At 35.2% G+C, this 14,420-nt stretch overlaps 1 protein-coding gene across 1 annotated transcript in view; it reads right to left on the bottom strand.

Moving 5' to 3' along the window:
* LOC106458532 (collagen alpha-1(XVIII) chain-like) overlaps positions 1-14,420 on the bottom strand; it is a 187,963-nt gene that overhangs the window by 73,559 nt on the left and 99,984 nt on the right. The window contains exon 6 of the mRNA XM_022384773.1: positions 12,367-12,438. Within this exon, the coding sequence (XP_022240481.1) occupies positions 12,367-12,438 (72 nt within the window). The remainder of the gene's footprint in view (positions 1-12,366; positions 12,439-14,420) is intronic.

Genomic DNA, 14,420 nt, shown 5'->3' with positions numbered 1-14,420 from the left:
AATATGATCAACGCTGCGTGGCGGAGGTATGCGCTCTACTGAGTGCTCCTCTAGTTTGTATTTGTAGCAAAGCTCTTATGGCTTTTTTCGCTTAGGGATTTACCCTTTTTTTTTTAACGTTTTTTTTTTTTTTTATTTCACGCAAAGCTACACGAGGGCTATCTGCGTTAGCCGTCCCTAATTTTGCAGTGTAAGACTAGAGAGAAGGCAGCTAGTCATCACCACCCACCGCCAACTCTTGGGCTACTCTTTTACCAACGAATAGTGGGATTGACCGTCACATTATAACGCCCCCACGGCTGAAAGGGCGAGCATGTTTGGTGGAACGGGGATTCGAACTCGCGACCCACAGATTGCGAGGCGAGTGCCCTAACCACCTGGCCATGCCGGGCCCTTTTATAACGTACCCACAGCTTAAAGTGTGAAGAACATTTTGTGGTATCGCACGGTTTGGAACCCGGCTCCAATACACTCCGAAATCCAGAGCTCTCTTCCACCCACTGGGCCAACCCATACTGGAATTACTCCCACTAGTTACTACAGGGGTTATGCATTTTACAATGAAAATGAATTATTTTATCCCGGTGTTTTAAAGCCAGTTCAATACAGCGATTGTATAACGGGAAAAACATACAAATTACTAAATACGGTGCAACAAGTAGACCAAAGAAGTGGTAAAAACAAGTCGGCAAAACGAGCGTTAAAACATTAGCAAAAAAGAGTATAATAACCTTCGGATTGTGGAATTATTAATTTATTTGGGTAATTACTAATTGCCAATGTTATTGGTAGTATTTATGCATTTTAAATGTATACGTGACTAAACAATGACGTACTTTATTCTTCACAGAGGGAGGCAACCAGTGGCGTAAGTTTGCCCCCGCAATTTCAGGGTGGGGCGCGAGCAAAAAGAAGGGCCCGCCAAACTTAAGATTTGCCGACAAGGGAAGGGACCTACAATTTAATTTGTTTGAACTAAAGGGTGGTTGCACTATTCTGTTAAGTTAATGATATCAATGAACCAGATTCGTAATTACAATTATAAAGAAATAAATGTAGAAAGCCCAATTACTTTTTATGCGGGAGGGGAGCATCTTTCGTGGTTATACCACTGGAAACAACTTCTTGAATTTACTGCATTTCCATCTCCTTTCTATATAATAGCATACTTGATCTAAATGTTCTTTTCTTACTGGATGTTTACTGCGACTGCGCCGAATCCCTCACTATATTGAAAGTAACGAGAAAATTATTAAAACGGCACAAGGAAAAGATGTAGAAGTGGAAAATATCCTCTGCTGCAGCAATCAACATCACAGTGGAAGGCCATAGTCTGATCTGATTATCCAGAAGGGTCCCGAAAGAAAACAGACTCCCTTCAACTTGTAAGGCACTGACTAGTGAAGGACAGAGGCTGAATGAGTTAAAATCCTTGTCAAGTATTTGCATTTCTCTTTTCTTTTTTTCTTTTTTGCAAAGCCGCCTTCATTCATCATTGTCTTAAGTCACAATGGCCTTTCATCTAAATCTATCAAAATCAAATTGACTGTGATATCGAAATCACTGAAAATTTTCAACAAAGGTTATAAATTTTTCCAAATATAGATCATAAAATTTCAATTAGGGATGAAAAATGATAATTCTTATCAATATTGCTATACATAAATTAAATTACAGGGGACCGACCTCTGGGCACACTTTAGACTTAGCACAGGTGACATGAGCCCTGTAAATTTTCTTCGTGATTTATAAAGGAACCAACAAGAAACGTGGCGCCCGATACCCCATTGATGTATTCTTATGAGAACAGTATACCGACAGCAAAACGTTGTGTGCCCACCAGTAGCACAGCGGTATGTCTGCGGACTTACAATGCTAGAAACCGGTTTTCGATACCCTTGGTGGGCAGAGCACAGATAGCCCATTGTGAAGTTTTGTGCTTAACTACAAACAAATAAAACTTGGCGTCCGACACCCTATTGGTGTATTACTAAGAGAACAGTATACCAACAGCAAAACGTGGTGCCCGATTCCTTATTGATGTATTATTATTGTTATTATAAGAACAGTATACCAACAGGGAACATGGCGCCTGATACTTTATTGATATTATTGGCTGGAAACATTACATCCTAAACTTTAAGAATTAATTCCCAAGTTATAACAAACTGTTCTCAAATCTAAAAGATTAACCTATACCATAATAAAATCCTCGTTGACAATCCTACATAGTCCATTGGAAAATTAAGTTTTTCTAGATCTTTAATACTTATTGTCACGCCCCCTGCGGCATGTCTGCAGATTTATACCGCTAGAAACCCGTTTCCATACTCGTGGTGGGCAGAACACGGATAGCCCTTTGTGCAGCTGTGTGTTTAATAACAAACAACAACAACTTTTTGTCACTCCTTTGGACAACTATGTACTTTCTAATTTGTGTGTAACTGACTCCAATCAATTTTTTAGATCTAAATGAAATACATACATACATATATATACACACACACACACACACACAGGACAGAGGAAAAGTGATTACACAGTTGTTTTATTTAGAACATAATTAAAAATTAAACTATTGCTCTGAAATAAACAATTAAATTAGTTGATACAATAACTTTTGGCCCGCCCTGTATACAAAGAAGCACACGCTTGAGTTAATTTTCCCCAACAGCACGAGGACTCAGCGCTAGCCGTCCCTAATTTAGCAGTGATAGACTAGGGTGAAGGCAACTAGTCAACATCACCCACCGCCAATTCTTGGGCTATTCTTTTACCAACAAATAGTGGGATTGACCGTCATATTATAACGCCTCTATGGCTGAAAGGGCGAGCATGTTCGGTGACGGGGATTCGAATCAAGCAGATAGGACGGCTTCAAAAAGATTACTTATATTTCCAAGCACTAGTTACAACAGAAGGCAGTTTTCACTAACATTAATGGTGACTTACTGGAGTCACTACTAGTCAGCATCACCCACCGCCAGCTTTTGGGCTATTCTTTTACCAACAAATAGTGGGATAAACCGTCATATTATAACGCCTCTACGACTGGAGTCACTACCAGTGCTTACTCTCGGGTGCCGAGAAAAAACACTTCTTATTGTTTACGATTTCCACTTCATGATGTTGGTCATCGCAAAAGAAATGTGTGTGTGTGTGTGTGTGTGTGTCCTCTCATTAAGGTTCATATATATATCCTCCGGCTCTAAACCATCAAATGTTTCAAGCGGTTCAACGGAACACCCCCCACCCCTCCACCGGCCACACACCTAGTTAAACAAGGGCAGCGAAAATAAAGCTTAACTGATGGGGTTTCTTGTGAATAAATGATGAATGAAATGGCATATTCCTGAACGCCTGATGATGTAGCTAAATCGAAAGTTACTAAAATTTGGATAACAAACTCAAACAATGACCCTGAGGATTGTAGTTTCTAGAGATTACAGCTCTTAGTAGTAGCAAAGCTAGATCGATGGGGAGGGGGGGGGGGTTGACCATAGGGTGTTGTATCCACTGCGATATACAAAATTCTGGTTTATGGTAGTTTTTACTTTGCTAAAGAACAGTGAAATAATTACCTTATACGGTCTCAGCTAAGTGAAAACATCTTTACCGAATCACAGTTAACTAAGCTTGATTCACAACGATACGAAATTTCGATTTATACACATTTATTCTGTGAAAAGAAACTTTACTTAGCACTCTCCTTTAATTACAAAAGCTGCTAGCCTTCATCAATGAAAAAATGTAAATAAACAAGACGATATACCTCAATCCTCAATACCTACCGAAAACAATAGGTACAAAACAACAGTTTACGTATTGTGAGAGTGGCATTTCAGTCATATATATATATGCAAAATTCAACTGATCAATCATTTCACAGGAGTCAAGAGTAAGGTTCTGCTGAGCACATGCGTACTAAAGAGATAAAAAGGGCGTATGTCGAGAAAATAAGTATTGTCCACGGTTTGTCCAATCAATATATCTGTCTTATCTTATATCGGCAAACATCTGTGCTTTTACTTTGAACGTCCAGATTGTAAACAAACGCCATTATCACTATCAACAGGTGGTAATTTGCATGTAAGATAACTTAGCAAATTCTTATAATTTTATTACCAGATAACAGTTCATATCTCGATACTCGTACGCCGGTGTAGAACCAAATTAATAAGATGATACGTCACATTCTTATTACGGCACATTCCATAGATTATGCAGCTATAATTAGGTAACGCTCAAATAACCCTTCTATGTGAAACAAATTCGCACACCAGTCTTTTACACAAAAATATGATTTTAATTAAACTGAAATTATTTTATTTTAATTTTGGGCGATACTGTTAACACTACTAATCTCTAACATCCTCGTTCCGGACACCCCTCTAAATCATAATATTATACCACAATCCTTACGTTTCTGGCATCCATTCGGCTTCATTTACACACACACAACTAAACATTACGAATCTTACATTTTTCGCCTCTTTACAGATTCATAGTTATCTGCCGTTAGGGGCGCATCAAAATAAAAAAAACAAAACAAAAAAAACATTAGTTCGAATAAGTAACGCACCGCGGAATTTCTCTTACAGTAATATCCGTTATTGAATTAAGTTTTGATTGCTTCTCATTTTCTCTAATAATCATAATAATACAAATAAGTTTTCTTTAATTCCTTCCAAACCAGTGTGTGTGTGTGTGTGTGTGTGTGTGTGTGTGTGTGTGTAATAAATAAATACATTTTAAATTAAAAAAGCCTTTTCCACCTTTCATGCCTAATTGACATTATTAAATTCATCCGAGAATATTTAAAGAGAAGTAAGCTAAAATGTTAGCATTAAAATAACTTAGTATATGTTATATTATTGTATAACATTTATAAGATATATTGTTACTTGAGTATTTATAATACTATCTTAAAAAACGACAACGAAAAATCCTGTATAATACTAAAGAAAGATCGAGAATGAGAGCAACCATAACGCGGTCCTATCAGAGATTTCTTGTTAGGGAAATTTCCCGTTGCCTTTATCGTCCGAGCAAAATACGGCATTTCAAAGTTAAGTTCAACCAATTATTCCGTTCGTTTCTGGGTAAGTTTTTAAAAGACATTGGAAACAGAGTATTCGGATTTTTTTCAGCGAGTTAATCAGAACTATGGCATATGGAAAAATAATGATAAAAAAATTAGCAGCATTTTTATTTTAATATATATCTATATACATAATTTTCTACACCGTGTAGTCTAGACTCTAGACCCTAGAAAGAATTAATTCACAGCTATATATAACGCCAGTTGATCATTACATGTATCATTTTTCTCGTTTCTTTTTTTTTAGTTTTTTATTTAAAGATTACCACAAACTGTGTCTTTGATTTCTTCGCTTACACGTACACTTCGTTAAAGCAAGTGGTGTACGTGAACATGTACAGAAACCTGCGTCGAGCTTCGTCATTAAGTGTTTGTTTTTGAGGAGATGAATATCAACGTTAGACCTTGAAGTATGAAAATCTTTTTCACCAAGTGACTGTGTTTATGTAGTGATCGGGTTACGCTTCCTGTCAAAGAATCCACTTTACTCTTACCACTAGGCGGCTTCACGAGTAAAGAAGGCAGATTTATAGAATCCTTTAATTATTGGACTGAAACTTCGTTTCCAGCAAATACAAGATAGGAAGGTAAATAATTATGTGGTATTTAGAAATATGATCAGATAGTCTGTACCTTTTGAGAAAGGAATCATGTGAAGTAAACATCAGCGCGTTAAACTGGTATTAAAACTGAACACGTAAAGGGAGAATGTGGAGAATTCCCACGAAAGTTTCGCATTTGGTGCTCTTTATCTAAATACATTTTATATTTTTCGTTTTGTTCATATAAGTATGTATGATTTTTTTTAATCGTTTAAATTATGCAAATACGTATTTTGTGAAATGAGCACTGCGCCCAGTATCTTACTCCAAAACTCCAACCGTTTAAAATATCCACAACATGGCACTCGATAAACAAGCACGTGTCGTGTCATATTTCTGACGCATGACGCTTGCCATTTGATGGGTCGAAGTCTCCTGAAAGCTTAAAACAAGTAACAATAACTAACTGCATGTTGTGTAGGTAAGAAATACTTGAATTTGGAATGCATAATAATATTTTTCTTTTACGAAGAATGTTAAATTTTAATACTCTTTCCTTTTCATTTATTGAATTAAGATCGTCAAGAAAATTTTGTGCCAAAAAATAGCAACAGCAAAGAGATTTGTTTTCGCAAGTTAATAGTTAAAAAAACGGTAAGGGATAAAAAAATAAACAGTTTATGTGTTGTCTCTCATTAACTAACATTTAAACTGAATAGTTTTTTTACATTAAAGTTTACACCTTTTAACTTTTCAAGTGGTGTGTCCAGTCTCCATTAAGTCGACAAACAATCTTAGAAGACTTGATCATCGAGACTGTTTACCGAAAATTGTCTAATTACAGTGTTTTACAACAAGTATAGAAATCTAAATGTTTTCGATCTAACTACAACACAATTTCTCCGATACGTTACACATATGAATATTAATACCTTTAGTTATTAAACGTACTTTAAAAGAATCATGTACACACCAAGTATTTAACAATGAATAATTCGAAATGACACGCACTGGGACAGTATTATTCGACTACAAAGTGATTCAATGACATTTATGATACCAAATATAAGAACAAATTTATTGTATTATGGAGACGAGTGTTCCAGTTTTTTCAGAAGGATTAGGAAATTGACTTCGGGTGAACAGTTCGAAAGGACAACGAGAAAAGTTGAAAAAGAAGCGTGTATTGCCTTTAAAGATGTTACTGGCAAATGTTAAGGAAACAACAAGGACCCAAATTACGAAAATATTGTCAATTATATGCTCGATAAATTCAAAGTGTTGGGTTTTAATATAAGCTTGAAAGTTCATTTCTTACACTCACATATTGACTATTTCCCCGAAGATCTTGGTGCCGAAGAATAAGGGAGAAGGTTTCATCAAGACATCAGGGAAATGGAGAGGAGGTATCGGGGAAGGTGGAACATCAGCATGATGGCTGATTACTGCTGGTCATTGCAACGAGATGCTCCAGACCCAATACATAAAAGATAGACCACAACACGTAGTTTTGAGACTAAAAGACGTAGATTTCACAAAAATAATCAGGATGAATGAGGATACATATTCGTTTGATATCAATGTTCTTCCATTTTCTTCAGTTTGTTTGTAATTTTGTTAACAAACGTTATAATAAAAAAAATTTTCATTGTGGTTGATATCGAAGAAACGCCAATATTTATCTCAAACAAGTTTTCAATACTGGATAAAACAAATTACGTAACGGTAAGCAGTAGGCATAAAAATCGCGCGCAAGCAATTTTTGAGATGGATGAATATGACGTCAACAAACAGGAAATCATAACAACCTGTTTTCATTGGTTTTGAAACTATGTAGCAAAAACCGCGACATTATAATAAAATTACCAAACAATTTAGGCAGAGAGAAAAAAAAACTGCTGAAGAGTGAAGGGGTAAAAATAATGAACAGCGGACGACAACCGGAGCTGGAAGGAGAATATTTCGACGTTAAGAATAACTTGTGGATTACAACAATGATCGGTATCTGGGTAGAAATGTTTATCATACCAATTCTTCATTTCTACCCTTTGCTTTTCTATTCACTACTGGTTCCTAGTGTTTAGAAAGATACGCAATACTACCTTTTTAACAAAGGTATGCAATTTTATAGTTCAAAGTTTTACCCCTGCTAAATTATCTAAAGGATATTATCACAATTAGACTGATAACAATTTTAATCGGGCCTGGCATGGTCAGGTGGTTAGGGAACTTGACTCGCAATCTGAGGGTCGCGGGTTCGAATCCCCGTATCACCAAAAAGGCTCGCACTTTCAGCTGTGGGGGCGTTATAATGTTACGGTCAATCCCACTATTCGTTAGTAAAAGAGTAGCCCAAGAGTTGGCGTTGGGTGGTGATGACTAGTCTACTAGTCATGGTCTAGTGATGACTACACTGCTAAATTAGGGACGGCTAGCGCAGGTAACCCTCGTGTAGCTTTGCGCGAAATTCAAAACAAACCAAAATTTTAATCACGTCAATCTTAACTGGTTGAATACAAATTTCTATTAAGATGAGTGTATGTTCAGTGATGTATTTGGTAGTGATATTACGCGGTCTGCTGCAGCCTGCCTTATAGCCAATTTCAGATGAAGTAGCAAAGCAATGGCTATGTTGACTTGTTCCAAGCAGTGTCATAATTTACCTACTCAGTTAAATATATAAATTTGTTGATTCACGGTTTTCAGACGCTCAAAATGCTGGATACAAGTACAAAATAATTACACATTATTAAAAAAGATAAAAACCTGAACATTAGGCATCTCAAAAAAGATTATCTGAACACCGAGACAGCAATCCAAAAACCGGAACAGGGACGTCTGATTACTTTAGTGTCTATCAAGCATTTCAACTACGTCTTGTTTGTTGTAAGCTGTTGCCGAAGAGGCCTTTTACTTAATTCCAAAGTCATCCGGTCTGTGTGTTGTCAAATCTCATTCTTTTGACCGTTACGTGCATACGCATGGTTCAAGACAATTTAACTTTCCTTGTTCTAAAAGGCCTACAAGTTATAACCTTTCTAACTAAGCATGTAACCTTTCCTTCACGAACTTTGGCCAAGTCAGTACTTAGCTCATTTTTGTCGTTATTAAAATGGGAAGAGAGTTTGGCCGAAAAAGGATTTGGACTGGAAATAATCTCGACTCAAACGTGTTGTTTATATGAATGAGACATGAAGCCTGATAGTACGTAACGTTGCATAATACGCTAGCTTAAGCGTTGCATACTAACCGAAGTACAAGTTGATTACGCCTTAAAAGTTACAAAAGTAAAGCTTCAGAACCATCATATAAGATTTTTAGATGTTAATGAGATCAGGCAGTAAATTTGTTTGTAGCAGTGTTGTAACAGTCAAAAGCGATTTTAAGATCACATTTTTAATCTGTTTGTAGTAGTATTAAGATCGTTAAATGTAATTTTAAGATCGTGTCTGAGGTCACAGTAAGTCTGTATATGGGAGTATTTCGACTACTGAAGGTGGTTTTCACAATTTCAATCCACCAAATTCTAAATGATAACTATAATGTCATATTAATATTACAGATTAAAATATTTATACTTTTTCAAGTTACTATATAATACAATGAGATAATTATTTTCACTTCCTTATTTTTTTAATTTATAAATTTACCCCCATTTATTCATTGCATTTATTATTTAAAATAGAGCTTAAATGTATAGATACATAAATAAAATATTAAGCATAACAATCATATAATATGCAAGAATTCTAGGATTCGATTTGAGTTTTACTAAACCGATCCTAAGTATATAACTTAAATTATACGAAAAATATTTCTATAATAATAACTACTTTAGAGCCTCCGTATTTTTGACAAAAAACGACAGGAATTTTCTTCTTTCACATGAATATTGTTACGACAGCGGAAGTCACGTGACACTGGTAACACGTAATGAGTATCTCGAACGTTCCTGAAGGCTCGAGTGTTTGCTAGACACGCGCTCTTATAGTATATAAGCCGGAAAATAAAGTGACGGGGTAGATAATTGAATAGCAGACAGGGAGATAGAGACAGATAATCGAGTCAAGCCGTAAGTAAAGTGTGTAAATCGTTGTGAATTATAGCGTGTGTTTAAGTTAAAGTGACTGTGGAAATTAAGTGTATTGCAAAGTTGTATTGAGAAAGAATAACCTAGTTTTATTTAAGAAAGGACTTGTATCGCTAAAGTTTCACCCGAAAGAAATTATACGGAAATTAACAAACGACCAGAGACGTAACAATATTTTAACATTATTACAAATAACATGTAAAGAAAATAACTTAGGTTTAAATACATCAAAATTAATTGAGCTCTACGATACAGCTATAGAAAACAAGAAGTCACCACTTTTTCAATATTGATCATTACAAGCATAGGTTGTTTGGTGAGCCAAACAAAGTGTTCTAACAACTAACTGAGAGATTGAAACAAAGCTGTAAATGTTTTCCTTGAATATTATAATTGTTTCCAGGCGAAGAACAAACCAACAAGTGTATTTTTTATTATTTTAAAGTGGTTCAGATTAGAGATAAGTATTTAGCTATCTGAATATGACTTTTCCTAGTATGTAATTTTTTCACAATTTTTAAAAGTTTATGGCCAAGGGAAAGGCTCGAGCCCTCCCCGTTGTTGCAGGCATACTGTAGTTCAAACAATCAAAGGTCCAATCACTTTACAATTTAATATTTGGACTGGTCTTTAGGAACGCATAGATAAACTTGAAGAATGTAGACAAGAAAATTACGATGAAGTTGGGCAGAATTAAGCCTACTTTACCATACTTTTACATGCTGCTTATAATTCTATGTCTGATTAACTTTTAACAAAATTCCAAGGGGTGTCCAGTTAAATAAATACCGATGTGTAGTACCACCGAGTTTTTGTTGTTTTTTTTAGTTTTTTTAGAGGAATGTGAAATTTGGTAGACAATGTGCTAATATAAAATCGTATACACAAGATATTATTGTTCTCACCAGGAAAAACTTAAATGAGACATCTTCTATCCTCAATTTGAAATGTAACAAGTCTATATTACATCATATAAATTTGGAACAGAAACGAAAAAACTGGTACACATCGGCGCTGTAAAAGTATTTTTAATTCGACTCTAGAGGTTAGGCCAAGTGTATAATCCTATGCATTCTATCTTCATCCAAAATATTGTTAGATCTATGTGAACAACATGTTGACACTTTTAAACTTGAAAAACGAAAGAGAAAGAAACAGCTAATGTTGTTCTATTAGGGAAACAACACAGGTCGAATGTTTTTAGAAAGTCTTTTTTAGGCATTTATGGAAAAAAAATTAAAGAAAAGCGATTTCGTTACAGGGCTACAAACCAAAAATATTTTAGACGCTCAAAGTTAACTACACTTATTTTTGAATTCTGTAAAATTTCAAGTTTGAAAATTAAAATTATTCATACAATTTAACGACTTCTGTTTTGTTTTAAATCCAACAAAGAAAGATTAACGTTGAATTAATTATAATTAATTAATTATAATGTTGAAATTCACATTATATGTACCATACAGAAAAAAAAAATTGGTTCTCAAAAATGTCAGGGTTTCTCTTTCATAATAGACAAGGAAAAAGTACAATTACTCAATCAAGATTTTTAGGCATAGCATTTAGTAGCAAGCGAGTTACAGTATTACAGTGTTAATACTTTAATAACGGTAGACTACATTTTACTTGTTAATAGTCTTCAAAGTCAGTAGTACAAACAATGAGCTAAGAAGCCCTCTTTAACAATTAGTTATAACCTAAAATTGTTAAATCTATACTTCCACCACATGAACTTCGTATGTTACATATTTATTATCACGCTTTCAAATTGATTTAACAGCTATTCATCCCATTTTTAACACAAGCCAAATCTTTCCAGAAATACACACTGTATAATGTTTCAAAACATGCGTATAAAGTTTAATAGTCCTGTTATTATCTACGTAAACTTAAGTTCGTGTAACAATTGTATAGTGTAGACTTAAGAGTTAGGTTTTTCGCGGCGTCCACTACCCATTATAAATAAAACTATTAAGCAACAACAAAAACGGTCGTTTCTCACTATTAGTATTAAAAGACCAACGCCTAAATAATTCAATAATAAATCTTGTAAAAGTAGTAGCTTTTGTTTGATTGAAGTGTACCTCGGGTACATCAGATAACATACCTGCAAGAGGAACTACCGTATTACCTTTACGCGCCGTCTATGACGAATGTCTTTGACCTTGAATACCGGTACCATAAGGTCGAGAAGGCAGAACTATAAAATTATACTTCAGGTATTTGCCTGTATGTGATATAAATCACGCATGCAAGTTTCGGTAGGACTCACTAGAACTTTGGCTGAGCTTTCAGTATAATTGATACAAATGTAACATTAGATAAACATGTTTTCGAAGCAATGAAAAGCGGTGAGGGTGTAAATATCCACAATTGTTATAGAAATTTAGTTATAAACTTCAAAGATAGATCCCCAATTTTAATAATCTCCAAGCGAACATTCAATTTCATACCAACACTCCTTCTAATAAAATAATCTTGTGTTTAAGGCTTATCACGCACTCGTGGCGTTTTCTCAAACTCCAAGCACGTAATTCATATGTTTCTTTTAAATCCAACCTATTTTTTATATTTACATTCAAAAGAGAGAGGAGTGTCTGTATAACCAAATACAAACAAAAATGTTAACTTACCCTAAAGTTGTCTTCACACTGCACTTCTGCTAATTCAGGACTGTTATAGATGTTCAGCTGTTGAAGAGCTCCCTTAAAGACAAGAATGAATAGAACGTAATAGGTTATACGAGTTCCTAATCTTTGTACTGTTCCGCTTAACGTTGTTAAGCCTGTCCATAACCAGGGGAATAAATACAGCACTGTCCTCGCTGGCGATATCATATCCATTCGGAGCAGTACAGAGTTGCGTAATCTTTTTATATATATTTTTTTTTATAAATACTCGTTTACAAACTGTTTATTATTACATTCGATATTTGGAGCACATAACAAAACACCATCTAGTAAATATTTGGAAATCAAATGTACGAAATTCATATTTTTCTATTATTAAATCGTAACACCACACAATTCCCAGCGTTACACCGTTCCGAATGAATATTTAGAAATTTAAAGAAAATAGTCTTCTGCATGTAAAAAGTCACACGACTTAATGCAAATAACCCGCTAGACTCGTTACCAAGAGCGTCATATTAAACGATTTGTTGTACGTCGCATGTTTACTACGCCACCTAGGACACGCGGAAATATGTCTTCGGTAATTTGTCAATTGGTTAGTTGGATGCGACAATTTAGTCGTCTGTAGCGAGTTTCATCATCAACTAGCTGCGACAAACTTTGTCCTTAAAAGCTGTACAGAGAGAAAAAAAACAATTCTAAAGACAGAAGACGACGTGTGATATTCACTTTAATATAAATTTACATCAACAGTCAACGGCGACATGGATTAGAACCGAATTAAAATTTTATTAAAACAGTCCTTTACAGCAAACTAATTAGATGTTATTAAATGTCATAAACTAACATAACATAAACCAATAATGCATTGAATATCAGTTAGGCACTCTCGCTGTAAACAACACTTTCGGCCGTAATCCCAAATTAAAATATGAAATCTGAATCCCACAAAAATGGATTTCCTGTATTAAAATAAGACAATTCGTAAAATTCTGGCATGATATTCAACACAGAAAGTAATGAATTACAAGTCCGAATCGATAAAAAAAATTACTTTTTTTACACATTAATGTATTAAATACACGTATGTATCATAACTGTCAAAGCATAAAGAGATTTTTGCTGTCACCTCAGAGCTACAGTAGTTTGTAAATTCTAAACGTAAGTGGCGGTTCCAACGAAGAACAAAAAAATCACCTACTACCGTTGTGACTGGGCCTTTCGGATAGCTTGGAGAATTCCCAATAATATCGGCACTAAGAATATTCAATATGATATTCTAATTAACTTAGTCTGCGTGACTAGAATATATGGCTTGCTCTTTTAGGCTCGGAGAGTCCCTCAAGCCCACCATAATTTGAAGATTTCTTTACATCCAAACTATTTATCGTAATCAATCGCACACATAGCACCCGCAAACTAGAAATAGCACAAGGACTCGAACTGCCTCGCCAGCCAAAGCTTACACGTTACTGAATCAGTGATAGTAAGGCTCCTGTCTTAAGTACTTCTCTCCACGGCTCCCAGTCAAGTGTGTACGCGTTTCGTCTCTCAGTAGGGCCTTCGCGAAAACTCTAGCCCACACCTCTACCCATGTAAATACAGCAAGAAGCAGTAACTAGTGGGCTAGATGTCGGCTTCTCTGGTTATGTAATTTTATTACGCGTAGTATCTTTTCATGGGAAAAATACTGCTCTACAGAAACCTGATTTTCTAGTATAACAGTTGGAAATAATTTGATTCAAACAATAAACTTCTTCATATTTAACTTCTTCGAGTTATTAACTCTGTCTGGAGCTCTTATGTTTGCTGAGATTAGAGCATGGCCTAATGGTTAATGTATCAGACTGGGGATTGGAGGGTTCTGGGTTCGAAAAGTGATACTACGAAACATGTTATAAGAGTTACAGTTAATTCCGCTATTTGGTTCAAAGTATCCGTTTTAGGTTGCAGGTCCTGCCAATTGGTTGCTTTCTCTCTGTTCCACAATTCAAAATTAGGGATGACTACTACGCTTGAACCATCGGGATCTTTGAACTGGCCGTTTAACTTGT

Source organism: Limulus polyphemus, unplaced genomic scaffold (genome assembly GCF_000517525.1).
Source record: "Limulus polyphemus unplaced genomic scaffold, Limulus_polyphemus-2.1.2 Scaffold481, whole genome shotgun sequence".
Lineage (NCBI taxonomy): Eukaryota > Metazoa > Arthropoda > Merostomata > Xiphosura > Limulidae > Limulus > Limulus polyphemus.
Note: the sequence above shows the minus strand (reverse complement) of the source record. Positions and strands in the feature narration are given on the sequence as shown.